Source organism: Polypterus senegalus, chromosome 15 (genome assembly GCF_016835505.1).
Source record: "Polypterus senegalus isolate Bchr_013 chromosome 15, ASM1683550v1, whole genome shotgun sequence".
Classification (NCBI taxonomy): Eukaryota; Metazoa; Chordata; class Cladistia; order Polypteriformes; family Polypteridae; genus Polypterus; species Polypterus senegalus.
In genome coordinates this window covers 90,382,113-90,408,545 of record NC_053168.1, presented here as the reverse complement: position 1 = coordinate 90,408,545, position 26,433 = coordinate 90,382,113, and the positions used below count along the sequence as shown (strand labels likewise).

At 38.2% G+C, this 26,433-nt stretch overlaps 1 protein-coding gene across 2 annotated transcripts in view; it reads left to right on the top strand.

Annotated features, from left to right (window-relative positions):
* LOC120515928 (pyruvate dehydrogenase [acetyl-transferring]-phosphatase 1, mitochondrial-like) overlaps positions 1–26,176 on the top strand; it is a 33,648-nt gene extending 7,472 nt beyond the window's left edge. Inside the window, exon 2 of one of the 2 annotated variants that reach the window (XM_039737304.1) lies at positions 22,280–26,176. In XM_039737304.1, coding sequence (XP_039593238.1) covers positions 22,310–23,956 — 1,647 coding nt within the window. In that variant the 5' untranslated portion in view covers positions 22,280–22,309 and the 3' untranslated portion in view covers positions 23,957–26,176. Of the gene's footprint in view, positions 1–22,274 lie in introns of both variants that reach the window. The other variant, XM_039737303.1, reaches the window with a different exon arrangement.
* The last annotated feature ends 257 nt before the right edge of the window (positions 26,177–26,433 follow it).

Sequence of the window (26,433 nt, the reverse complement as noted above, 5' to 3'; positions counted from 1 at the left end):
AATGTCAGGCTGTATAGAAGCAGACAAATGAACAATTAGGTTAATAGTATTAAATAAAACTGTTTAACTATGACAGTTATTTGAAATAATATCTGAAAAGTACTTTATCCTAGCAGGTTTTACAGCTTTCTGATAATTGGACAAACTGTCCTTTACAATATCATCTGACAGCTTGACACCTGAAGCTTGTCTTTTTCCACTTGTGCTCTGCTCGCCTACATGCTTGCCTCAGGGTATGAGTGGCATTGTTTAACCATGGCTCAGATTTTGATTTTGATAGCTTAACTTTAAATGGAGCAACAGAGTCTAAAATGTTAGAAAAAGTAACATTACTTAAAGTGACTAGATGGTCAGTGCTCAGTTAAGGTGGGTGGAACGCACTGCATTCATTATTCAAGACCAGCAAGTCTCACTACTAATGTTGACTGTTTGGCAAGGTAAGGAGGCCTAAGTTATAACAGGCATGTGATCAGAAAAGCAAGCATCACCAATATTACTGTTATAGACAGTTAAACCATTTGATAAAACAAAGTCTAATGTATGACCATGCATATGTGTTGGGCCTTTCACAGACTAAACAAGATTAAAAGAATCAATGAAGTTGAAAAAGTCTTTAACCAGAGGTTTACTCAGGCAGCACACATGAATATTAAAATCCCCAGGAATTAAAAGTGTCATAATTTGATGTAGATGCACCACTGCACACAACACAGAACAAGAGTGGTCAATTTCAAACAGCTATAATTCAAACCAGGAGTAAACTAACGGTTTTCAATTGGTGACAGTAACAACAGGTTTTAAATATTGTTGTTACTTCACTATTGACCCCAGACCAGCAGACCTTGGGGAACTAAAAAACTTGCTGTCGGTTTGGGGTACTAATTCAGTGAAAGGGATTAACTCACCCACTGTTAACCATGTTTCAGTCACAAATAAAAAAAATCCAATCCTCTTGAAGTAAAGAAATGATTTAAAATAAACATTTTGTTAGCTAAGGATCTAGCATTTACCAGAGTCATCTTCAATTGAGTCAATTTGCCAGACTGTTGGGGCACGCTCTTATGGAGATGCAGTAATCACCAACAGAGGAGCTGATCATGGAGGCTTGAAACAATAGGCTGGATCCATTTATACATAGGTTCCCGGAAGCGCCATGAGATGAAACAATTATAAGCCAAACTGTAGCGAGGATTAGAAACCAGAGGATATGCCAGGTAAGTCTAAAGCCTCACAAGTACACCCCAGCACTTTCCTGGTCTTCTCTGATGCTTCCTTCGGGACAATGGTCAGTGCTTACAGCAGAAGTATGCCAGTATAGCTAGCAGAAAGAAATGGAGGACCAGTACTCTGGCCTGTGTGATCGTAATGAAAAGGTATGCCAACTGTTGATCTTGCATTTAAAAGAGATTGAGAGTCATAAACCAGCAAAGAAAAGACATTGTGGATAAAAACGACAGGGCAATCAAAAACTAAATGGATCAAAACAAACTCGGGCGACCATCTTAATCCGTGAAAAAAAAATTCTTAATTTAAATGACAGAAAAACAGAGATTGTGTGTTTTCGACCTTCTGATCATACTTGTGCTAGAGAAATTAATCTTGGCCCTTTAACAACCTACAAGCTCCTAACAGACGGGCAAAAACAGAATCAAATTGCAGCAGTGTTAGCCCCTTTTCACTGGCTTCCTGTTTGCTGCAGGATTTTGTATAAAGTTTTACCATTTGTTTTGAAGTTCCTGGTTTAGCCAGAAGTTATTTGTTGTACCAAGTACTAGACTTAGGCTTAGAGGGACCAGTAGTTTTGAAGTAGCTGCCCCTAAAATTTGGAATAGTGCAACTCTTTAGATTAGGTCAACACCAACTTTGGTTACTTTTAAATTAAATTTCACCTGAAAGCCCATCTTTTTGACAGCTTTCTAAATTGGTATGTGAGTACAGTATTTATTTTTGTTGCTTTTGTTAACTCTGTGTGTGTGTTGTGTATAGTATATAATATGTATTTGGTGTATAAAGGAAGCTGTACAGCACTGTGGTCGACTTATTTTGTATTTAAATGTGTTTAATAAATAAAATATGACTTTACTTGACTTTACATTAGCTTGCAGTTGCAGGGAGAGATTTTCAGTCATTTTTGAATAGTTTACTAACAAGTCACTCGGGGCAAAATGCCCCAGGGAATCCCCTGAGAGTCAGTGTCTTCATTTCTCACTTTCTGGCTTTAGAAGTCTCTGCAAAGATGTCAGTGCAACTCTGATGTACATTTTTGTTATCAAATGAAGTTAAGGCTGGTCTTGGTACGAACAGTTCAGTCAGTTAGTTTGGAATGCAAGCTGGGGGAAGGTCAAGCTGAATATCTGCATCCTTGTTAAATCTGTTTTCTTAACAGGCCTGGTGTGCCACTAAAGTCGAGCAGAATGAGCAATGCTCACTTTGTATTGTGATAACTTCTTTAATAAATAATATATGAAAGCCACAATGGCATCTGTGCAGCCTTTAAACCCAAACTTTAACAGTTTAGGATGCTAAAAAGTACCCTGATGATTCACATTAGCAGTAATGAAATGATTTGTGTCTTGTATGTTGTGTGCTTTCAATCAACATAGTAAATGTATTAGTCTAATTACAAATAAATGAGTCAGAGTTGATGATACCATAAATTGAGGAGTCCAAATTGAAGGTTTTTTCTACGGACTCCACCGCCACGATTATACAGCTTTGCTTTTAATTTCCCATTCCTTTTAAGTGCTTCTCTCGGAAGTTGTAGCATTGAATTTTCAGTTGTATTTTTGTAACTGTCAGTTACAGGGCTGCACCTAGTGTTTACCCAAAAAGTCTTGGCTGTAGAGTTTGTTGACTAGGATGGAGTTCTAGCGTAGCCTTAGTCCTCTGAACTGTGTAGCAGCCAGGCATTTTTGCTGTGCTATTGTACAGAGCCAGAGAAGTGGTAGCTGTCTCCTTGGTCAGGGTTCCATGAGCTATGAGGACACATAAAACAACAGTTCTTCTCACACAATATGTACATGATTCAGTGAACTACAGAAAGAAATCAGGACTAAGTTCAATTAAGCGTGAAAATGTGCAAACACCAAAAATGAAATGAGATTTGTAAAACCCATCATAGGCACATTTCTATGAAATTTACCCTTTGAAACATCACAGGCACCTTGTAAATATGCATACTGTACGTGAAAGTGCATTGAACACTACCATGTAACATCCCTATATGGAGTATGCTAGCTAACCTCATGCCTATGCAATTGTGATGCTGCTGATAGAGCAGCTCCCTCCTGATGCATGGGGACCCTTCCACTTGCATTCTAGGGTATCTGGCTGTGCTTCACAACTGAGAGTGTAAGATCATGCAAGGCATTGTAGCTTCTGTCCTGTGTTTTCTGTGAGTCCTGTAAAGGTGTAAGGTGCCAGCGACTGAGTGGTTAGCTGCTATTACCTGCTACGTGTAATGATGTGATTGCTGTCACAATGAATAGTACGGGCCATATGAAAAGCTGAGCTTTTAGCCACTATATACAGCACTATCACATCTGTCAAAGCTACTTTGCCCCAAAGTAAATGAATCATGTGTTGACCCAGGCTTTGTAGACACAATGCTCACCAGGTGCCCTTATTGTAATGTGAGTACAGTAAATTCGGATTACTTTGCGAGAACTAAACACCTCTGCAAATTGCCTTATGTTGACAAAAATGTTTTATGTATGTACACCCTGTAATTTCCCCTTGGGATAAATAAAGTTATCTATCTATCTATCTATCCATCCATCCATCCATATCCCCATACCATACGAAAACTGTATGTAGTGCCTCACCAGTTAACTTCCAGTGCAGCAGGCATGATGAAGAGTTAGATTGGCAGATATCCCTGACCTGTTGGCCAGTTCCTTCAAAAGTGACAACAGGTAGCCTAATATAAACTGATGAAAAACCAAAAAAGTTCTTTTTTGCAAATACATAGCATTGACCCTTTTAAATTGCATCTAAAATACAGTTTGTGTATCATATTAATCATTTTTGTGGTGTAATATGTTTGTCACATCACATAATAATGACTCAGTGATATGAATTATCATACTTGCGAGACTTCATTTAGTTGGTTTGGCTGTATTTTCCTGCTTGATCAAAAGTGTTGTCGTTTTCCATTTTCTCCGAAATGTTGTGTAGGCTTGGGTCAGTGTTGCTTTTCTTTTATAAACACCAACTTTTATGTGGGAAGCCGCATATGCGCATTTCAATCCTCCTTTTTTTATATAAATGTACACAAGCTTGATAAAATGAGGCCCCTGGTATTTATGGTCTGTGCAGTCTATGGTTAACTATGTGCCACTATGCATTTTCCACATTTAAAGGGGCAGAAAAAAAGGGTGTTGCCTTTATGAAACAAACTTGGAAACACTACATTAAATTATCCATCCTTATCACACATTTTTGGAAAAACTACATTAAACCGTAATAGTCTGACTGCTTTTGAGGGCTTCAATTCATGGCTTATGAATAGGTCTGGAAATTCTTACATCAGTTACCATGCACTTTAAAAGCATCACTTAGAAAATACTAAATCGCAAATTAAATACTGAATCAGTGCATTAACCAGTAGATTTTGAGTCTAAATTTTGTATTGTCACGTCTAGTACAGAAATTAAACGAGGCATCATTATCAGGAAATTCTATTTTCAATAAATGCAGAATCAAAATATAAATATATAATTGTGCTTTGATTATGGTATTTCTTGCTGTACTCAGATTTCAGAGAATAAGGCCAGTTACAGTGATCCCTCGCTATATCGCGCTTCGACTTACGCGGCTTCACTCCATCGCGGATTTTAAATGTAACATATCTAAATATATATCATGGATTTTTCACTGGTTTGTGGATTTCTGCGGACAATGTGTCTTTTAATTTATGGTACATGCTTCCTCGGTTTGTTTCCCCAGTTGATTTCATACAAGGGGGGCTAATGGCGGATGGCTTAGAAGCTACCCAATCGGAGCATGTATTACATATTAAATAAAACTGCTCAATGATATACGATATGCTTCCTGCGCGGTGCTTGATTGTTTGCATTTCTCGGTCTCTCTCACTCTCTCTGACATTCTCTGCGCCTGACGGAGGGGGTGTGAGCAGAGGGGCTGTTTGCACAGAGGCTGTTTGCCTAGAGGATACGGACACTCCTCCGCTTTATCGCGGTGCTTCGGCATACTTAAAAGCCCAAAAGCACGTATTGAGTTTTTGATTGTTTGCTTTTCTCTCGCTTTCTCTCTCTCTGACATTCTCTGCTCCTGACACACATTCTTTGAAGAGGAAGATATGTTTGCATTCTTTTAATTGTGAGAAAGAACTGTCATCTCTGTCTTGTCATGGAGCACAGTTTAAACTTTTGACTAAAGGATGTTATTTCATGTCTAGAGGGCTCTAATAATGTTAACAGTGTGGGAGAGTTTATAAGGGCTTAAAATATATAAAAATAACCATACAAACATATGGTTTCTACTTCGCAGATTTTCATCTTATCGCGGGGGATCCTGGAACGCAACCCCCGTGATCGAGGAGGGATTACTGTATATTGTTTATACAATTTTACTTTAAAAAGACTAGTTGGAAATAGGTTTACATTGTTCAAAATTGAGTGTTGTAGGTTATTTTTCTTATGTAATGGTTTAACTGCTGTAGTCTTTAAAGAATCTGGAAAAATTAATGTGTCTAATGATCTCTTAACTGTGCCTAGTACACTATTTATAAGCATATCAAAACATATAAAAAGTGGATTGGGACTTGGATCAAGGACCCAATGGATGGTTTTACTTGAACAATTATTCTATGAAGTTCAGGTGAAGGAGTTAATTCACTGTATTGCATGCTGTGGTTCAACAAGTTTTGATTTGGACTTTGTTATTGTTGTATGGCTTTTTAACTTGCAGTTTGGTATTTTGACGCTGTATTGCAGGAGATACTTTGAAGTCTGCTCTTTTCTTAAAATGTTTTCCCACATTCTCTCAACTCTTCCTCTCACTGCTTCTGGAGAAAGGATATCTAAAACAACCTTTATTTTCTATAGCGCCTTTATATAGTGAAATACCAACCCAGCATGTTTGACAAGTTCAAAATTTTTGTACTTTTTTTGTTTTTTAACAATTGTAGTGCAGACAGTTTATATTGGAGCATTGGCCGTCTTAAAAATAATGTAAATGAGTCTATCATCTTTTAGAAGTAAAGGGATCTGTCTCTCAGAGTACTGTGCCCTGTTACTAAGGCATGATACTAGGATGTTATTTAAGTTAAGGAACTGTAAAATGTTCTCATGTATAGCATCCACAAAAACATCCTAATAAAATGTGACAGTCTGTTTGTATAAGAATATAGTCACGTGCTGTCATATCTGCAATTGAACACTTTATCCTGGTGCCAAATAAAAAAGATGTGACTAAAAAATAGATTTATTCAAAGTAGTGTATTGCAGCCCACACATCTGCCTTTTAGATTAAATATCAGCTTTAATTAGGCCACCAATGAGTCAATATGGGTGTCTATAAGGGTAGCTCACAATCCAGGCTTGATTTCTGCCTGTTCTGAATGTGGCTGAGATAGGCCACCAGTGCCTTTGATCATGATCTAGATTAAACAGGTTCTGTTTTGAACAAATAGAAGATACCTCTATCTTCATTTTAATTCCAATATAACTCTGATAGCCCTCAATCAGAGTGCACTGTGCTGGTCACAGTTTAACCAGAAAAGTTACTGACTTCTCTTATGATCAATAAAATTCTTATATATACCATACAGTGCTAGTCAGACATGCAGACTAATGACTTAAGCCGATGTCACATTACGTGACTTCTAAGATGGGTGTGTCAGATTTGCCGACCGTAGATGCTGATCTTGTCACAGGACCATGTCAGTTTAAATGACTGAAAACCGATGTCCATCTCACATTTTGTAACTGCAAGCTGACTTTCTAGTATGGTCATGCTCGCCCATTTTTGTGACAGCCAGTAACATGCTGCCTAACCGGGCATGAGCTCTACGAAGGGTTCACAGGTATGGAAGGTTCAGCCGCAATCTCTGCCTTTTTATTTTTTCCATTCTTTCATGGTTCATAAAACATGAGTGAAATCAGACAGATGAGCTTCTCTTCTGTTTGTAAGGTCCAAAACACCCACCTTCCTTATTCCTCATAACAGCATTATATGTGTTTTACTTCCAGATGAGCACTCATTCATTGGTATCTCTCATGCACACTGAATCCAACCCTACAACTAAAGAGGATTGAGTTGCAGTCTAATTAAAATGATTCACCAGACTTATGTGACTAGCATGTGAGTGCGCCGTCGACTGTCTCTGACCTGCTAAGATTATGTAAATGAAAACTACAACTGAAAATTGCTGAAAAAGTTATTGAATTTGATGTAGTCTTTACTGATTAGATTTCTAATTTTAAAAGTGAGCTTTAGCATAAGTACTTGGTATGAGTTATTACTTCTTTATTAGCACCTAGCAGCTCCGGAGGCCAAACAGAACAATGAAGGCTGGCCTGGATAACAGTTTGGTGGGCAAGCTGTACTGGTGAAAACAATGATTTTTTGTGTTAGGGTAAAAAAAAAAAAAAAAAAATCAGTGCAAAAATACATAGATCAGTAATCCATTATCATAAATTCATTTGCTAGAAATCTAGAAACTGTTGGACTGCACCTAGTTACTTATAAAGTGAATAGTTCATTTGTAATAGTGTTAAAAAAAAAATAAAAATAAAAAGTAGTTATGCATTTTGTAAAAGGAAGTCTATACAGGTAGTCCCCAGGTTACGGACATCCGACCTACGAATTACGAATGAGGCCGCAGCTGCGACGCATGCGCCTCAGTAACTGCCACTTCGTCTTCTTCAGCCTGGGAATGCTGCAAGCAGTGGGTGGAGAGGGTCGATTTCATTGCTCACGCGGTTTAGTGTCCCCCAGGCGGCTCCTGTTGGCAAGTGGTGACCCGTCCGGGGCCACAGCTATCGCCCGTGTGCTGGACAATGGTTTGCTCCCCGCCCACTACGCCACCGCAGCTACTGCTCCTGACTGGACGAAAGCTGGATGGAGCGGAGGGGGGCGTTTCACCGCCCGTCCAGCACACATGGCTGGTAATGCTGCAAGCGCTGACCCGGTTGTGGCTGAACGGAGGCCATTGTGGGTGAATGGGGCGGCAGGGGTAGCATTGTATTGTACCTCTGGATGGCTGCCTGTTGAATTGGGGTTGGGCGATTCACTACCTGCCTTTGGCCGCACCGTGTTCGTTCTCGGTGGGCAGACGCTGCAGGCAGCATACTGTAGTGGAGGTGACTGTGTGGTGGACGACTGATGAACCCCCCCTCACTGCCCCAAGTCATTCTCAGTAGCAAGCCTGCTTGTACTGTTACACACATAGCAGGAAGTTGTCTCTTGTCATTACATCAGACGTGTTGACGCGTGCTTTCCTGCTGTGATAGCGTGTACAGTGCTGTGCAGAAGAGCTCATCTTAACCTTTTGTCTTCACCCTTCAACAATGTCTCTGAAACCCAAATCTGATGCAAGTGCTGGTGATATAGTAAAGAAGAGAAAAACCATCACCATTGAAAATAAAGTAGAAATAATAAAAAGGTCAGAGAGTGGGGAAACTCCATCATTCATTGGCAGAATACTTGGTTACATTCGGTCAACAATAGCATTTATTAAAATAATGTACCTGTTCCGACTTACATACAAATTCAACTTAAGTACAAACCTACAGTCCCTGTCTCGTACCTAACCCGGGGACTGCCTGTATATAGTATAGCACATAAAGTAAAGCAAATTTGGCGATATCCCGCAATTACAAAAAAGAGAAAATTTATATACATCTCACACCTTATGGAGGAATTCTAGGTAGAGCTTGCTGAGAGGAAATGCATGTTGCACATCTTTGTGTGTGCATAGCTAGTTATTTTTGTCAGATATTTGGATGTGAGATTGGAACCCCCATATGTCATCTGCTGGCAATAGTAGATAAAGCACATTATACCAAATAAAGACGGAAAACTGCTCTAAAACACCATAAAATAGGTAGCTGAGCATTTTTGGCTTCCTAGAGAAAACAGCTTGGAGACATGCAAATGATATAAAAATACAGTAATTCTTAATTTCACTAAGCTTTGCTCCTGCTGTGAATTAAAAATATGTGTAGTGAACTATGCTTAATTAAAGAAGGATTTAAAGATGAATTAAGAATATGAAAGCCTTTTTATAATCATCCATCATAAGCACACCATTACCCAGTTAAACGTTTACTTTTTTATCTGAATGTAATTTTAAATAGTGTGAAAATGTTATTCAATTGTCAAGCAAAAGATACTGTACTGCTTGTTGAATCAGCATACATACATGAAGATAGGATTGCACAATTAATTGTATATTAATCGCAATCCTCACTATAGGTGCCACAATATACCATTCACAAAAAGTGGTGATTACTGCATTCCATTTGGTACTCCTGCTGTGTTAAAGATGGAGGTTTTCCAGTCAGTCAGTCATTTTCCAACCCACTATATACTAACACAGAGTCATGGGGGTCTGCTGGAGCCAATCCCAGCCAACACAGGGAGCAAGGCAGGAACAAATCCCAGTCACAAAGTGCTTGTAACCAAGAATGAGCAAATTGGCAAATCTGAAACACTCGCATCATATTACAAATTATAGGTGACTATGCTGAAATCATTTTTATAATAATAATAATTATACTTAGTGAAATTTATGTAGCACTTTACTAATACACTGGGGAACCACTTCAAACACAACCTGTGTGTACCATCCACCTGTATGATGTGACAGCAGCCATTAATGCCAGTACGCTCACCACACATTAGTGGTGGCGAAGGTGTGAGAGAGAGTTTGCCAGTAAAGGTCAGGGTCTGATTATGGGGCCAGAATAACCAGGCCATGGTGGACAATTTAGTTTGGACATTGGGAAACAATCTTGCTCTTTTTGAAAGATGCCTAGAGATCTTTTATGACTACAAGGAGTCAGGAACTTGGTTTTACTGTATAAGAAACATCACCTGGATGCACTGGGACACATCATCAGTGTTGTATCCTGAGGTCATCAGGCATTTCGGGTCTCGCAACATCATACACCCTCGCTCAGGTGACCTAGCCGGGGTTGATCACTCCCCAACTTGTGTCCCAGTAGCAATCCATGGATCGACCCTCTTCATCCAAAGCCACCTTGAGGCTTTCTCTGCGGCTTCACTTGTGGATTGAATGGCCCTCTTCTTGGCCGCTCCTGTTAGCCCAACCGTGTGAGGACTCTACAGAGTGAGTGTCCTGCAAATCCTCTGCAACCTATTTCTATGGGCTCATAGAGTACCCTCCAGCCTCTGCCCCTGCACTCCTGTACCAGCTCCTGGTACTTGGCACGTTTCCTCTCCCTAGCTTCCTCAATACATTCTTCCCAGGGCACTGTCAGTTCCAGCATGATCAGCTGTTTTGAGGCCTCAGATGTAATGATCACGTCTGGCCGGAGTTGTGTAGTTATAATATGCTGCGGGAACTTTAGTTGGTTTCCCAAGTCAGCCTGCAGCTGCCAGTCAGAGGCTGTGTGGAAGAGGCCTGTTGTTACTGCCTTTGCCTGGGATTGCTCTCCTGCTTTAATGAAGGTAACTGACTTCTTAGGGCCGTGGATGTGTTTGCTTGTCTTAATGGCTGCAGTCAAGCTTTCAACAACTGCCTTGAGCACCTTGTCATGGCGCCACCGGTAGCGTCCATCTGCCAATGCCTTAGGACAGCTGCTTAGTAGATGTTCTAGAGAGCCTCTTCCTGAACAAAGTGGGCAGGATGGTGTCTCGCTCTTTCCCCAGACGTGGAGGTTTGCTGGACTTGGCAGGACATCGTAGACCGCCTGCACCAGGAACTGGACACGAAAGAAATCTCCCTGCATGATGTCCGACCATGTGATCCTACGCTGGAGAGTGCTCTCCCACCTTGTCCACGCACCCTGTTGCCGGCGTCCTACTGCCCTGCTCACTCTCTCTTCCTCCACCCCTGCTCGGACCTCTTCCTGGAGTAGATGGATTCTCTCCTTGCCCTGGGCCTTGCCAACCTGGGTCTTTGGGAAGTAGCCCAGACCTGCTCTACCTGTTGCCACGGTGCCAACCAGAGCCTTCTGTCTCAGGCGTGACTCTGCCACCTTCACAGCCTTCTCCGCCCTCCACTTCCTGCCTGTTCTCACCTCAATGCCAGCTGCTGACACCTTACAGTCCTTTGAGTTCCTGTACTGTAGGACTTCTCTGGTGTGTGCTACCATGAATTCTTCTGTGAGGCCTCTAAATGGTAGCTGCAGGATGTTCCTAGTTCCATACAATGCTGCGCTGGTGAGGCTGCGTGGGAGTCCCAACCACCTCCGAAGAAAGCTGCTGATCTTCTTTTTAAAGGACTCAACTGTTGAAAATGGGACTGCATATACCAGCAGAGGCCATAGGACCCGGGGCAGGATTGAATGCTGATAGATCCAGGCTTTAAACCTACCAGGCAGGCCAGACCTATCTACTTTGGTGAGCCATGTCCCAAGCTCCTGTGTGAATTTCTGAATGGCAGCTATGTCTTTCAGACTTGAGTCAAAGACTTTCCCCAAACTCTTGACTGGCTGCTCTGAGATGGATGGGATGACTGTTCCTGCAATAGCAAATCGATACTTATCAGTCACCTTCCCCTTCTTCAGCACCATGGACCTTGACTTGGAAGGCTTAAAACTCATCCTTGCCCATGTGATGAGTCTCTCAAGACCTTGTAGGATCCACCTGCTCCCTGGGACCGATGTTGTTGTGATGGTTAGATCATCCATATAGGCTCTTATCGGGGGCTGTCATATGTTTCATGCGAAGGACACCACCAGTTTTTACAGCACAGTCTGCCCGTCATTACAACTGGGCATTGGGATCCACACACAGGCCACAAGGTAAGAACTCCCTAATGGTCTCAAAAACACCTCTTCCAGCAGCAGCCCAAGCTCTTCATAAATGATCTCCTATTCAAGCACTGGTTGGGCTGAAACATGCTTAGCTTTAGGTGGATTACCTGTTCTGAAGTGCAGCTGTTACGGCTGCTGGTTCTGTTTTCTTTTTAGGAGTCTGATCCTCTTCCATAAAATGCTTGGTAGATAAAGAAGAGTGTTGAGTCATTATTACAAATTACATTCTAAATGGACATCCTGTGTTACACCTGGCCAGTGAAGTCTCACCATGTGAGCAGCTAGGCTTTCCATGGCAAGACTGGTTAGTCCTAAGAGAACAGTTCCTTTAATCAGTTAGGATCATTTTCATAACAGTTAAAATACTTTTACTTATTCCAGTTGGCATACAAATACATAGTACATTCTAGTAACATCCCTTATGTCATTAAGTATTATGTAAAGTCACAAATTTATTAAACCTATTAAAAGTCTTAATGAGATATCTAGTTCATAGAAATAAGACTTCTTACATGTAAACTGTTATCAGAAAACAATATATAAAGTAAAAATGTTATATTTGATTTCATCTTCTAATTTAAATGTGCTGGTACAAGTGATGTCAGGATGTTGTAGTTAGGCAGTTTTAAGCACATTGTCCCTTATAGATCCCTAACAACATCTTTTAAAGATGTGAATTTCTTTCTCTTGTTTGCAGCAGCCTCCTAAAAAAATAGGAGAAAAATAAATAATATTGACCCTAAGTCACCATACACTATTTTAGATGTTTCAGTACCAAAAAGAAGAGAATTGTCCAGATTTGTCATTATTTTGTTTTCAGTAGTGATGATGTTGATCAAAAATGTATACTGTGCTAACTGTTGTAGTACTGCAGACAAACATTTACACATAGTTGTGTGAATGAAAGCTAAGCAAGCATCACCTAGTCCTAGTAATGTTAGGTCCACAATACAGATAACCATTACCTGTTTATGCTATAATGCATGTTTGTATCTAGCAGGCTATTGAAAGCAAAACCAGATTACAGTAGTCATCACATTTTATTTATCAAAAGACAGGGCTCTTGATTAAAACTGTGCACAGCATGGGTTTTATAAAATGATCTGTCCCTTCCATCAATTTTTCTGAAGCCTTAACTTTATTCCAGGTATTGGACAGAAATTAAAAGGAAATCTGTGGCACTTTATGCAACCAAAGCCGAATTATATTTGACTAGAACAATGGAAACCTGCATGAACACAGCAATTGATTATATTGATGGAATTTACGCTTAAAAGCAGATGCTTGCAAATCACATAACTCCCCTTAAGAATTTACATGCAACTGCTCAAAGACCAAGAGTTGCACTGGTTGTTTGATATTGCAGGAGCAGCAGCATATTTACAGGATTACAGGTTATAGAGCAATTGTCTTGAACGCTTTTGTTATCAGTGACTGAACTAGATTCCTATGCTTTGGCCATAGACAGCACTTAGTGATTAGTGAATATTGTATGGCATTTAAAAGTGAACACTGCTTACAGTGGTGGCTATACTGGATTTGATGGCACTGTATTTTTATTCTACTACATTATATAAATGACTAAATTGCAGCAGCATGTGAAAGTGTGTCACCATCCAAATACTTCTTGAGCTTGTTCGATATTGTTAAATTTAATGATTTTACATACCTGTGCAACTGTACTATCAGGTGGTGCTTACATTAACTTCATTGTCTTGCATTACTGTCATTTAAAACTTTATTATCTACTTTGATTTTACACATTCTTTATTTTCTTAATAGAGAAAAACCCCAATTTAACATTCAGGTCATTCCATGGAGGTTCACCTAGGTGACATGCTGCATAGTTTAAAAAAAAAAAAGCTTGTTTATTCATTTGGTTGGTTAAGGCCAACAATAATTACCAAACAAATAAAAATCTCTTTTCTCACTGCACATTAACCTGCTTCAAAGTTTGCAGCTGACAAAATGTTTAACATTCGGAACCCTTTGCAAAATGTCAAATGCCTCCTGAATCAAGAAAGATCAGTTTACTTTAGTACAAAGTGAGGATTGTTTTTCACTTATCATATTCTTTGAAGTCAGTCATAAACTTTACTTTATAGTCCCTTAAAAATTGATAATGACCAGAAGAGAATTTTTAAAAGTCAGTGTAGGATTTCACGTCGGTTGTGTCCTGTGTAAGTCCAACCCATTAGTTAGAGCCACAGATGCAGGCAACATAATCTCTTTGTTTAGGAGTTAGAACAGATGGTATGGATCTCACTCTGTGTTGTTTATAATCCATAGATGTTTAGCTTGTTTTTGTTAGGGTGTTGTTATCTGGTGAGAGAGGAATAATGCAATGTTTCTCATGGTTTCCTTTTAGCTTTCTGATGGTAGAATCTTACTGCATCATAGTTACACAGATCACCTGATCACCTTTTTAGGTGTGTTTATATAAAATGTGTGAGGCACCTATTGCGATAGCCTGGTCTGTCTGTCTGTCTGCTGGTCTTTCCTCTCTGTCTGCAAGAAACAATGTGGGCCCCCATGGACCTATTTTGTTTAAATGTAGTACCATTATTCTTCAAAGAAATTTGTATTGGCAGATCATTTTTGATTGAGATATATTGAAAGATTGTGCTGTACACAGTTTTAAAATTTTAAAATCTAATTTGATGGTCAGTATAATTCCCTCAGGTGACCATATATCCTGGGTGACATGGAAAGTCCCAGTTTCCAGCTGTGCATCCCAATAAATAATTGAAGAATATCAAAATGTCCTGGTTTAAACGAACTACCCGATAGACTGCTCTAATAAAACATTGTTCCAAGAAAACAAACATCCTCACAATGTTTTTGGAATTGTGAATATAAAACGAGGATCCCCCATACCACCCCACCCTTCCAAAAAACACCCCCAAGATGTAATTAACTGCATGTATAATTACACGGTCAAAACTCCAGTGAGAAGATTTGATTAAGAACTTGTGTTAAATTTGAACAGCATTGCAAGGAGAGCCAAGAAGCAGATAAAAACAGAGTACTACCATTTATTTGTTTCCATATCAACTACTGTGAATAATTATATGTGTTTATTTGTGAAAATTTTTGTCCATGCCCTGATCCGTTTCTGGTAATGATCAGATAAAGCTGGCATTAAATAAACAAGAATGGGCCTAAAGTTTAAGCATACATGCTACACAAGTTTCCCTATTTGAGAAAAAAAATCTGGTCACCCTATAATTTACCATCAGAGTGCTTAATTCACCCAATATCTATAATGGGCAGTTGCTGTAATAAAGATTCCCTTTCCATAAAAGTTACAAAGACCAGACTGGCTATGTTAGGGCTGTAACGATTAGTCGATGTAAACGACGACGTTGACTACAAAAAATCGTTGACGCTGTATTTTTTTTATCGACATGTCATAAACAGAACCTTCAATAGAGGCTCCAGTCACAAAGAACCACATTGGTTTTTGTAACTGCAATGCACTATATCAAGAGTTCCCAAAGGGGTCGATTTGAACTTTCATGGGGTCAATAGTTTCAATAAAAAAATTTGGGGGTCGACGACAGCAAAAATAGACCCCCTTACTACTGCTATTTGTTTGTTACATCAAAATATCTATAATTCCAATAGGTACCTAATTAAGAAGTAAAATAATTCAAAAAACACTTTTTTGATAAAAACACATTACATACCAAACTTGCAAACGAAAAGGTAAAATGTGTCATTAAAAGAGTCACGCGTAAGAATGCATGAAAATACATGTAGCACAAACATGTCTGTGCATTGTCTTTTCAAATGTATCAAAACAAGTGCGGACATGAAAAACCATTGCATGTCTGCACTTGCTTGCGGTGGGATGAGACAACGTACTGTATATTCGATATTAGCAAAATCTATTAGTCTTGTACGATCATGCTTTCATAAAACACTATAAATTGGTTCGTTTGATGTGACATGTACTTATTTGTGATTTGAACTTTGAATATAATTATTTATTGAGGAGCAGTACTATGAAAAAGAAAATCGGAGGACATTTTATTTATTCGAGTTTGAACAAAAATTTTCTGTTTCAAGTACATACTTTATTTTTTTTTTATCACGGGCTGTCAATTGTTTGTTAATAAAAGTTTTTATTTCTTCAGATAATAATATGACTGAACCAAAAAAGAAATGCAGACAGTACAGCTTGGACTATTTGTACTTATTTTGAATTTATATATTTTTTTTTTTTACTTTAATTTTCGTTAGTGTAGGTTTCGATATTAAATGTTGCACAAGATAATTCCATATTCTGTAGTCCTTTTATCTTTTTCAGTCATTAATTACAAGTGATTAAAATGAAAAGTTTGATATCTAGTGAAATATTTAATATCGAGTACTGTACAAATTTATTAATTTGAGTAAGTAAAGTACATGACTAGGGGGTCGACAGTTTTAAAGGTTTTTGGTAAAGGAGTCTGCGGCTGAAAAAAGTTTGGGAACTCTTGCACTACATGAATGTCTGGGGGCAGTACCATATGTTATTGTTTGTCAAGACTGCACACAGTCCTACCAACGAAGAAGAACGTCTGAGGAGAAGAAGAATGTAGAGGAAAATAAATGTGGTTGCATTGGTGAGTTGGATAGAGGAGGGGGAAAGAGATGGAAAAAAATTAAGACAGAAACTTTCTAAAGTGCGGGAGCACGTAAAAGAAAAAAAGTAGAATACACCACTGCGATGCATGAGCATCTGAAACGCAAGCATCCTGGAGCAGTGATGCCGCCATCTCTTGAGAATTTATGTTGCCGTTGTTAGTTAGTTAGTTAGTTAGGGTCAGATTAAGGGGAGGGAGAGCGTGAATGAGACTGAGAAAATAAAAGTGAAAAAGCTAACTTTTACAAGTAGCTAATTCACACCTGATCTGACGCTGTTCATTTTCAAATAATACTGCAATTGTGTGATGATGTTTTCTGATTGGTACTATTCAGGTCATGCAATGATTTCTTCAAAATGTCAAATATTTTTGTCTGTTTCTTTTTTTTTTACCCGGTGCCGAGTGCTGACACCAGAAGGCATGAGCTTATTCAGTGCTAGCAGCAGCACGCAGGTGGCCGGTTGCTTGTGCTATAACAAGCTTGACCTGGCGACGATCAAAGCACATGTACTGTGCAAGGCATGTACGCGGTCCACTGAGAAAAGAAGAGTGTTCATGGCTCACCTTGCAGAGGAACATTCTTTCCTCTGCATATCCTGGAGTCCAGCGTCAGATCCCTGGGGGGGTGGTAGTATATGTATTGTGATCGTGACTGAGAGAATAAAAGTGAAATAAAAAAAAAACAGTAACTCTTACAAGTACTATACATTTAATACAGTTTGTTACAGATGCAAATCAAATGTATGTGTTTATTGTATAATATTTACAATAAGAGCAACTTACTACTGAAAACAGTAAATATACGAGGCAGTCAGGATCGAACCGGGGGACTCTTGATTATAAGTCAGCAATTCCTAACGCTGCACCACAGAAGCGATTCTGTCATCCTAGAACCTTTTGTGAAAGTGTTTATTTCATCTTTGCACTTCAGGCTTTACACATTATATAGTTTATGTCTACATTTTTTCATTCATTTCTAAAATATGAAAAAGTTTCAATTTTAACAATGTATTTTTTGGTTAAGTTAAATGCGCTTTTTTTGTTTAAAGACTACATGCACTTTAGTTTGTATTGTTTAATGTATTTTTTTTTTATTGTGATGGTTACACTAATATAAAACTGTGTCTGTGTGCTTATGTTTATGTGTTTGAGTAAAAGTGGTGCCTGTGTTAGACTAGAGTCCTGTCCCGGCCTGCTTTCACCATTTTGTCAAATCCTGGTGAGCTATTTTTGGGTCCCTCAACCCTGAAGTGGATTTAGAACCAACATACTAAACTCAGTCCATTGAGGTTTATAGTACCTGCCATTGAGGTTTACAGTACCTGCACAGTCCTTGAATGCACCTAAATATTATGCCATGTACACATTTTCTGACTTGTTTTATAGTGGAACAACACATGCTAGTGTCCAGTTTCTGGAAATTTTCCATTTTGTTAAGTGGTCTTTGAAAAATATGTAAGAATTATTTTGAGGTTTGGAGAGTTCAGCTTTAATCAGTGCCTTTTTATTTTTCCATTCAGTCATTGTACAATTATGGGCTCATTTATACTTCATGCTCAGAATGCGTATGCACACACATCATGGCTGCCACGCGTTCCCAGTGTTCATTTGACACGTCCTCTGAGGAGGTCCCCAGAAATTAACGCGATACATGCGTGAGGTGCAGTACCACCAAAAAGTCAAGGGGCACAGTGTGATAAAAGTTGGAATGTGATGTCAGAGTCTCTGTTTACTATTAACATGTGACAGAAAGCCACTATGCAGATCCTAGTAGGTTCGATATGCGCTCTTGCCGACATACAGAAGCATTCGTGGTGCTTTTATATCCAAGCGTTGCATATTTCCGATCGTAATGACACGATACTTTTTGAAAGTCTCACATACCATCTTTTGTGCCGTCTTTTGGGGCTTCCTCCTGACCTGACAGCAGCGGTAACAGCAGTCGAAAGCTACACTGAACACATTAAATGTATGATATTCCAACTCTCTGCACATTTAGATTCTTTAGATTTATACTTGATATCACTTTCATGATGAAATGCATTAAAGTATGTATGTTACATTTTACAGATAAATCGTTAATTTCGTTTAAATAATGAACACTGTTAATAATTACACACGTGGGGGTGACATGGTGGAGAAGCGGTAGCGCTGCTGTCTTTCAGGGAGTCACGTCGCTGATATTCTCTGCCTGGAGTTTACATGTCTTCCTGCTGGGTTTCCACAGCTTGCTCTGGTTTCCTTCCAAAGATATGCAGATTTGGTGCCACTAAAGTGATGCTAGTGTATGTATGTGCTTGCGATGAGCTGATGCCTCGTTAAGGGATTGTTTCTTCCTCGTGCCCAATGCTTGCTGGAATGGACACATCCCTGGATTGATGGAATTAATCATTAAACATCCTTTTCATAAATATTGTGGTAAAGTGTCATTGGAATTTAATGGGTGTTCCAGGCAATTCACAACACAGCGAAGCCGAACCTGTTCTCACTTTGATAATATCTCGCATTGCCACCTGGTGGATTCATCCAGATTTACGTAAAGTACGCACGCAAGTATAAACAGGTAGCAGTAGCATCCTCTGGAGCATGCGTCGCATTGCGTGAAATATAAACCTGGCCTAAGATGTCAGACAGATGAGCTACTCTTCTTCTGGTCCACTTTTATTTCTTCCTTTGCTCCCACATTGTTAGGGCCCTATGGAATCTGTTTTATTTTTGTATTTTGAATTTTGGTTTTCAGTTTTATTTTTCCTTGATTCAGATTTTTGTTTTTTTTTACTGTAAGAAAGTAGTAGCAGCTACAACAAAACAAAAAATAATGAAATGGCACTTTACATTCCTTTTAATGAAACAGCATACTAGCACAACTGAACCTCATTTTGCAGTTCCATTCACCTGTTAGGAGCCCAGATCCTCCATGATGCTGTATGCTGAGACTGCAGTAGGACAGTGAATGCCCTCCAGAATTGTACGAGCTATTCGAGATGAAGGTTAACTTCATTTTTAGAAAAAGGAAAGAGTGACCCGCTTTTAAGGGCTTGTTGCATCTGAGGAATAGTCTGCTGTTCAGCCGACTTTTGTAGGTTTATAATTGAAGAGTCAAATGTGGACCTTGCATGCCTCACCCCACGCAAGGCAAAACTTGTATGAAATCCTGAAACATCGTTGTTAATTTTTAAAAGGGAACCCGTAAACAACCAGTGCTGTTCACTAATAACATTTTTCTATGGGAAATACTGTTAATACCAGTTAAATACCTGTATAAGTTAATCTGTTAAATGCTTCACAGTAAATACATCATGTACAATTAGAACTACCTGCATAAAAGAATTAACATAGAGCCATATATTTGTTCACCTATTACTATGATGAGAGCTATGTGGTCTTGGCTATCAGGGGTTTCATCAACGACAATATATACAGTATTTTCTTGCCACAAATCTTTTGAAGAAGGGTGTCCTTATGTTGTTTAAAAACAATGGCCAAATCAGTTTGACGAAGACTGCTCTCATTTTCTGACAGCGCACCTTCTTGTTTACAATGCTTAGTAAAGAAAAGATGCATCTTTGTCATTTTTTCGAGTGGTATGTCTGACTCACATGGACACAAACTGGCATTTTGCATATGACGATTTTGTTGTTTCCTCTGTTGTTACCAGAAGGGGAACACTTTTTGATCTTAATTTCTCTTTGTTTTTGAAATGGGTTTCAGATTTGACGTGGTCATTACGAGTATCTTTTCGTGTTCAGTCCATGGGTTGCTGGCAAAACTTGCAGAAAAGTTGTCAAGATTCATAAAAGTTAACGGGATATTGTCTTGCCTTCAATTTTGCAGTTAAGCTTGTGTTTCTTAGTTTTTTTGACATAGTTATGGTATCTGATACTGCTCACTTTGACATTTCTGTCTCGTGCAGGCATAAGCTAGAGGCACAACTGGATTTCTATGAAGAATTGCGTTCTCTTCAAAAATAACAAACTAGAAAATAGTATCTGAATGTTAAAACTACAGATTATTTAATCATTTAATTTATTGGGAAGTTTTGTAACAGTCACCCATTCAGCCTCTAAATTCCGCACATTTCCGTTTTTTAATCTAAAATCCATTTTAAAGTGTTAATTCCGTGATTCCATCCGTGTTTTCCATATCTTGGAAATCTTAGGGCCCTACATTGTATGCATTGTATTTTTAGTATTGAACATTCATTGCATGAACTCACACATACAACTTAAGACCAAACCAGAACTTTGTGACTACATGACTATCAATCATGGAGGCATGATACAACTGTTCCAGAATCACTAAGATTACTAAAGACTATGACTGAAAATCACTGCAAAACTTTTGCATTGTTATGGGTGTTTTTTTTTATCTTGCAGCTGCATTTTTATAACTCCTTGTGAAGCCACTGGGGAATTCTCTTTAAATTCTTACAACTTTCCAAATTTTTGGATGAAATACTTTTAAACCAGTTACACTCCTCCGCAACTGACTCGACACTTAAAAACTTAACCTCGGTTTGCCTTTTTAAAGGTAAACGTGATAGTTTTAGTTTTTGGGCATTCTGACAAAACACTGTGAATTATATTATGGTCATTAGATCCTAATGATTCAATCACCTCTGCTTGTGAATTCTATCTAGATTATTACAAACTACTAAATTTAGATGGGCTTCTGTATTGTTTTTTCTGTTTTACTATACTGGGTTATTTCTTACTTTGTTTACAGTATAAAAAGATGTTATTCTGAATTAGATTTTTTACCTTTTGTTAACTTCATGTTACACCCTCTGTAAACAGCCAGTGTCAACTGTACCTCTTTGTATTTTAGTACAGATCCATCCATCCATCATCCAACCCGCTATATCCTAACTACAGGGTCACAGGGATCTGCTGGTGTCAATCCCAGCCAACACAGGGCGCAAGGCAGGAAACAAACCCCAGGCAGGGTGCCAGCCCACCGCTAGGGGCACACACACACACTAGGGACAATTTAGAATCGCCAGTGCACCTAACCTGCATGTCTTTGGACTGTGGAAGGAAACCGGAGCACCCAGAGGAAACCCACGCAGACACAGGGAGAACATGCAAACTCCACGCAGGGAGGATCCGGGAAGTGAATCTGGGTCTCCTAACTGCGAGGCAGCAGCTCTACCCACTGCGCCACCGTGCTGCCCCTAGTACAGTTCAATTCAGATAAGAATAGGTAGGTATGAATTACCCTCCAGTTAAGAAATTGTTCTGAAAAAAGCACACAAATCAGTATTACTGGCACACATCATTTGGACCCCTTATTGACAGGCCTCCTGCAAAAGCCCTTTTGATTTTCTCTAGATATTTGCTTGAATTTCAGGGATTTCAGTTCAAAGAGGTACCATTAAGTTAATTGTCCACTTTAAATTAACCTGACATTATTGAATATGGTATTCCCATATTAACCAATTATTAACCAATTTAAATTCCAGTATTGCACCTTGCCATTGCTCCAGATAAACTATTTGTGACCTAGACCAAGAGAAAAACATGCTTACAGAAACATGAACAGATAAAGCCCTGCAGCATCGGTGGACGCCAACGGCAAAATGGTCATTTTTTTTTTTAACAAAACAAACACAATTGTTCATTTGAAATAATTATTAATTATAATGCTAATATGTTCATATTTGTTTTGTTTTTAGAGCAGTAAGGAGATTGTTACAACATCAGACATTTGATGAGCACATTTGCCATGCCAGTGACATCCCAGTTGTTTGCTGTCCTTCGAAATGGAGAAATCAGTAAGATCTGCAGCTCTGCCTTACAACCGCAAAACAGGCATCTCTGTAGAAAAGCAGTAATACTAAGAGTGAATAAATGTCACCTTCGATTCTTTCAGACAGCTAATTCAGGAATCTGTGAGCCTAAACAACTGACAAAGAGGAGTCCTGCATTGCAAGTTCCCAGCAGGAAATACCAAACAAGTTCTCAGCTGCTTTACAACCTAACACCCCCTCAAGTTAACAGTATCTTGAAAGCAAATGAATACAGTTTTAAAGTTCCTGAATTTGATGGCAAAAATGTAAGCTCGGTTTTGGGCTTTGATAGCAATCAGCTTCCTGCCAATGCTCCCATTGAAGACAGAAGAAGTGTCGCTACCTGCTTACAGACCCGTGGAATGCTACTAGGTGTATTTGATGGCCATGCTGGATGTGCCTGTGCTCAGGCAGTTAGTGAAAGGCTTTTTTACTATATTGCAGTTTCATTACTGCCACAAGAAACTTTGATTGAGATTGAAAATGCAGTGGAAAGTGGACGTGCAGTGTTACCAATCTTACAGTGGCATAAACACCCCAATGATTATTTTAGCAAGGAGGCCTCTAGATTGTATTTCAATAGTCTAAGAACATACTGGCAAGAACTCCTTGATCTAAACAGTGGAGAAAATCCAGATATTAAAGAGGCTCTGGTTAATGCTTTTAAAAGACTGGATAATGATCTCTCACTAGAAGCACAAGTTGGTGATCCAAATTCTTTCCTGAATTACTGGGTACTCAGAGTGGCATTTTCTGGGGCAACTGCTTGTGTTGCACATGTTGATGGTGTAGATCTACATGTTGCTAACACAGGAGATGGCAGGGCAGTACTTGGTGTCCAGGAAGAAGATGGTTCTTGGGCTGCGATGACCTTATCCAACGATCATAATGCCCAAAATGAAAATGAAGTAAAGAGGATACGATCTGAGCATCCTAAAAATGAGGAAAAGACCGTCATCAAGCAAGATCGGTTACTTGGTTTGCTGATGCCCTTTCGGGCATTTGGAGATGTTAAATTCAAATGGAGTATTGAGCTACAGAAACGTGTACTGGAGTCGGGGCCAGATCAGTTGAATGAAAACGAGTACACAAAGTTTATCCCTCCAAATTATCATACTCCTCCCTATCTCACAGCTAAGCCTGAGGTAATTTATCACAAGTTAAGGCCACAAGACAAATTTCTGGTCTTGGGAAGTGATGGACTCTGGGAGACCATGCACAGACAAGAAGTTGTAAGGGTTGTTGGAGAATACCTCACCGGTGTTCATCAACAACAGCCTATAACTGTTGGAGGCTATAGAGTTACCCTTGGACAAATGCAAGGTTTACTGATGGAGCGAAGAGCTAGATTTTCATCTGTGTTTGAGGATCAGAATTCTGCAACACATCTCATAAGACATGCAGTTGGAAACAATGAATTTGGAGTGGTGGATCATGAACGTCTTTCTAAAATGTTGAGTTTGCCAGAAGAGCTTGCTCGCATGTATAGGGATGACATCACTGTTATAGTCGTACAGTTCAATTCACATGTGATTGGTGCACAAAATAAACCAGGAGAGGATGTTTAAGCAGAAGTGTGAATATTCAATTGATCAAAGATGAGTTTTTTTGTGTGTGTATGTTTGTTTTGTCCTTTTATTCTTGAAAATGTATCATTTACTGGCTTCTAAAAATATTTGTGTAAGTACTTTGTCTGATCCTTGTGTTGAAAGTCACTTATCGGTGATGAATGTAACATTATTGTTTGAAAAAAATTTTCTGAGACCTAAAGAAACTGAGACAGTTAGTTAAAAAATGAACAATTGAAGTCACACCAGGTTTTAGGCAAGCAGTTTATTTTTCAATCCATTTTTTATATAGTTATAAAATGAACATTGTCATGGATAATATATTTCCTTTACTTATAAATTTCGTGTGTATCATTGGACACAAAATATAAAATATTAACTCTCTTCATGCCCTGCAAACATCTTGTAACTCAGAACTGTTTGATTGGTTTCACACACTGTGTATAATGCAACTTTTAGCATGTTTCAGTACAATGTTTGCTCCATATGCACCATTTTGTATAAAGTATTTTATCCTCCCTTCAAAATGCCACCAAATTAAATGAGGCTACATGACCACGTTTGTTCAGCAGCCTGTGTTTTGCTTCTGTACTGTTGTTTCATACTGTAAAATATTTAACAAAACCATTGTTTCACTAGTTATAACATCTATATAAATATGACGGTTACCTTTAAGTATTCATTTTCCTTGTTATGTCATCAGTGTACATCATTTTAATTGAAGCAAAGAATTAGATATTTAATTTTACTTCTTAAACATTTATTTTGTTGCTTTTTATTTGTTTTTTTGTTTACAGTCTCAGTGTGATGTCAGGTGTTTTTTACACGTCATATTACTTTTTATGATTAAGGGATATCTAGAATTGCAGTAGGAAAGTGAATTTCTTTTGGCACAGTAGTTTTTCATGTTTTCTTTTTCTGAGCACATCAGGTGAGGTTACTGTTAAAGTGGTAGATGGTTTCACCAGCTTACTTATCATATATATATATTATATATATTATTATTATTATTCAAGATAAACATTTGACTTGCACTATAGATTTAGGAGTTTAAATAGTAATAAACCAAGTCCTTGTAATTTGCTTGTAATCAGATTATTTTTTTAAGTCACATTCTTTTTTGCACATTTTTGTGAAAGCATCATTGAAAACATTTGGCTGTCCCAAAAGAAAACAGAAAATGTTTAGTTTATTATCAGCAATTTATTAATGTGTATTTAATAGTAATATAAATCCTTTGTGTGAATTTATTAATGGTACAACTCATTTTAGCCTTTTGTCTTCTCAAGTATGTTTTCAAACTAATATGAAGTTTCAGTACTGTACTATTGACCTTTGGAAGTCAGTTTTATAGAGCAGGCTTATTTTATTTTATTTTTTTTTTTGGAAGGCTGTTTATTTTAAGGCAGTACAATATACTTTAAACATTTTCTTTTGTGAAAAGCAACATGAAAAGTGCCGCTCTTTTAAATGACTAAACTTAATCTTAAGTTCTCTGCATTAAAGCAACAGGTGAATTTGAAATGGTTATTTTTCTTATTTTACTATTATCAGTAAATTTGATAATCTGTCTGATTTCATGAATATGATAAAGAAATACATCTAATCTTTATCTAATATATATTTTAATGGAAACATTGTTGCAGGGGCTAAGCTAACAACTCTCTTTATAAATATTAGAATTTTACCTCTAACACAGCTACATTTATTGATTTTTTTACTTTATTGTTAAAAGAACAATTTTAAGTGGCAGTTTTACATTTATACTTTAGAATATATTAATTTTGTTTTGTTATAACAGTCCTCTTCACGTTACATTGGATATATTGGAACTCTAAGACTGAGAGTATGAACGTTATTACATTATGCACGTGCCTTATAAATAGATTTGTTGTTTTTGTCAGCCAGGATTGTTTACTGGTTACTTTTGTAGATGTGTAATTACTATAGTTATAGTGTGAGAACAGCATTTGCTTACTCTGGTGTAGCATCAGTATCTGAGTTTATAATATAAATCAAGATTTCTGCCTTGGTATCCAATGCCATGCACATTATATAGTTAAGAAATTTGGAACTATAGCTGCTGGTAGCCCTTGCAATGCATATGTGATTTAGAGGTGAGTTTATTTTGAGGTAAGTATTAGCTGTAGTCCAAATGGAATGTAATTTGTCACATACAGTTTATATTCTTACTTTCTTTTTTATCTACATCAAGTTAAAGCAGCTGCCTCCCATTACAGTCCCACAAACTTGGTGTCTTCAGTGATGATGATAAAGAAAATGGGTTAGTGTCAGGGATTGTAATAATACAGTATATTGTAAAATTGTACTGATGAAATGAGCAAATAAATCTTGCATATGTTGTGTTAATTGTGATAATGTGTATCTCCATTTTAAGATTTTTATGTTACATTTGTATATTATTGTTTACTAGCCTTTGTGATGTTTCTGCATGTCAAAAAATTCATATTGTTAAA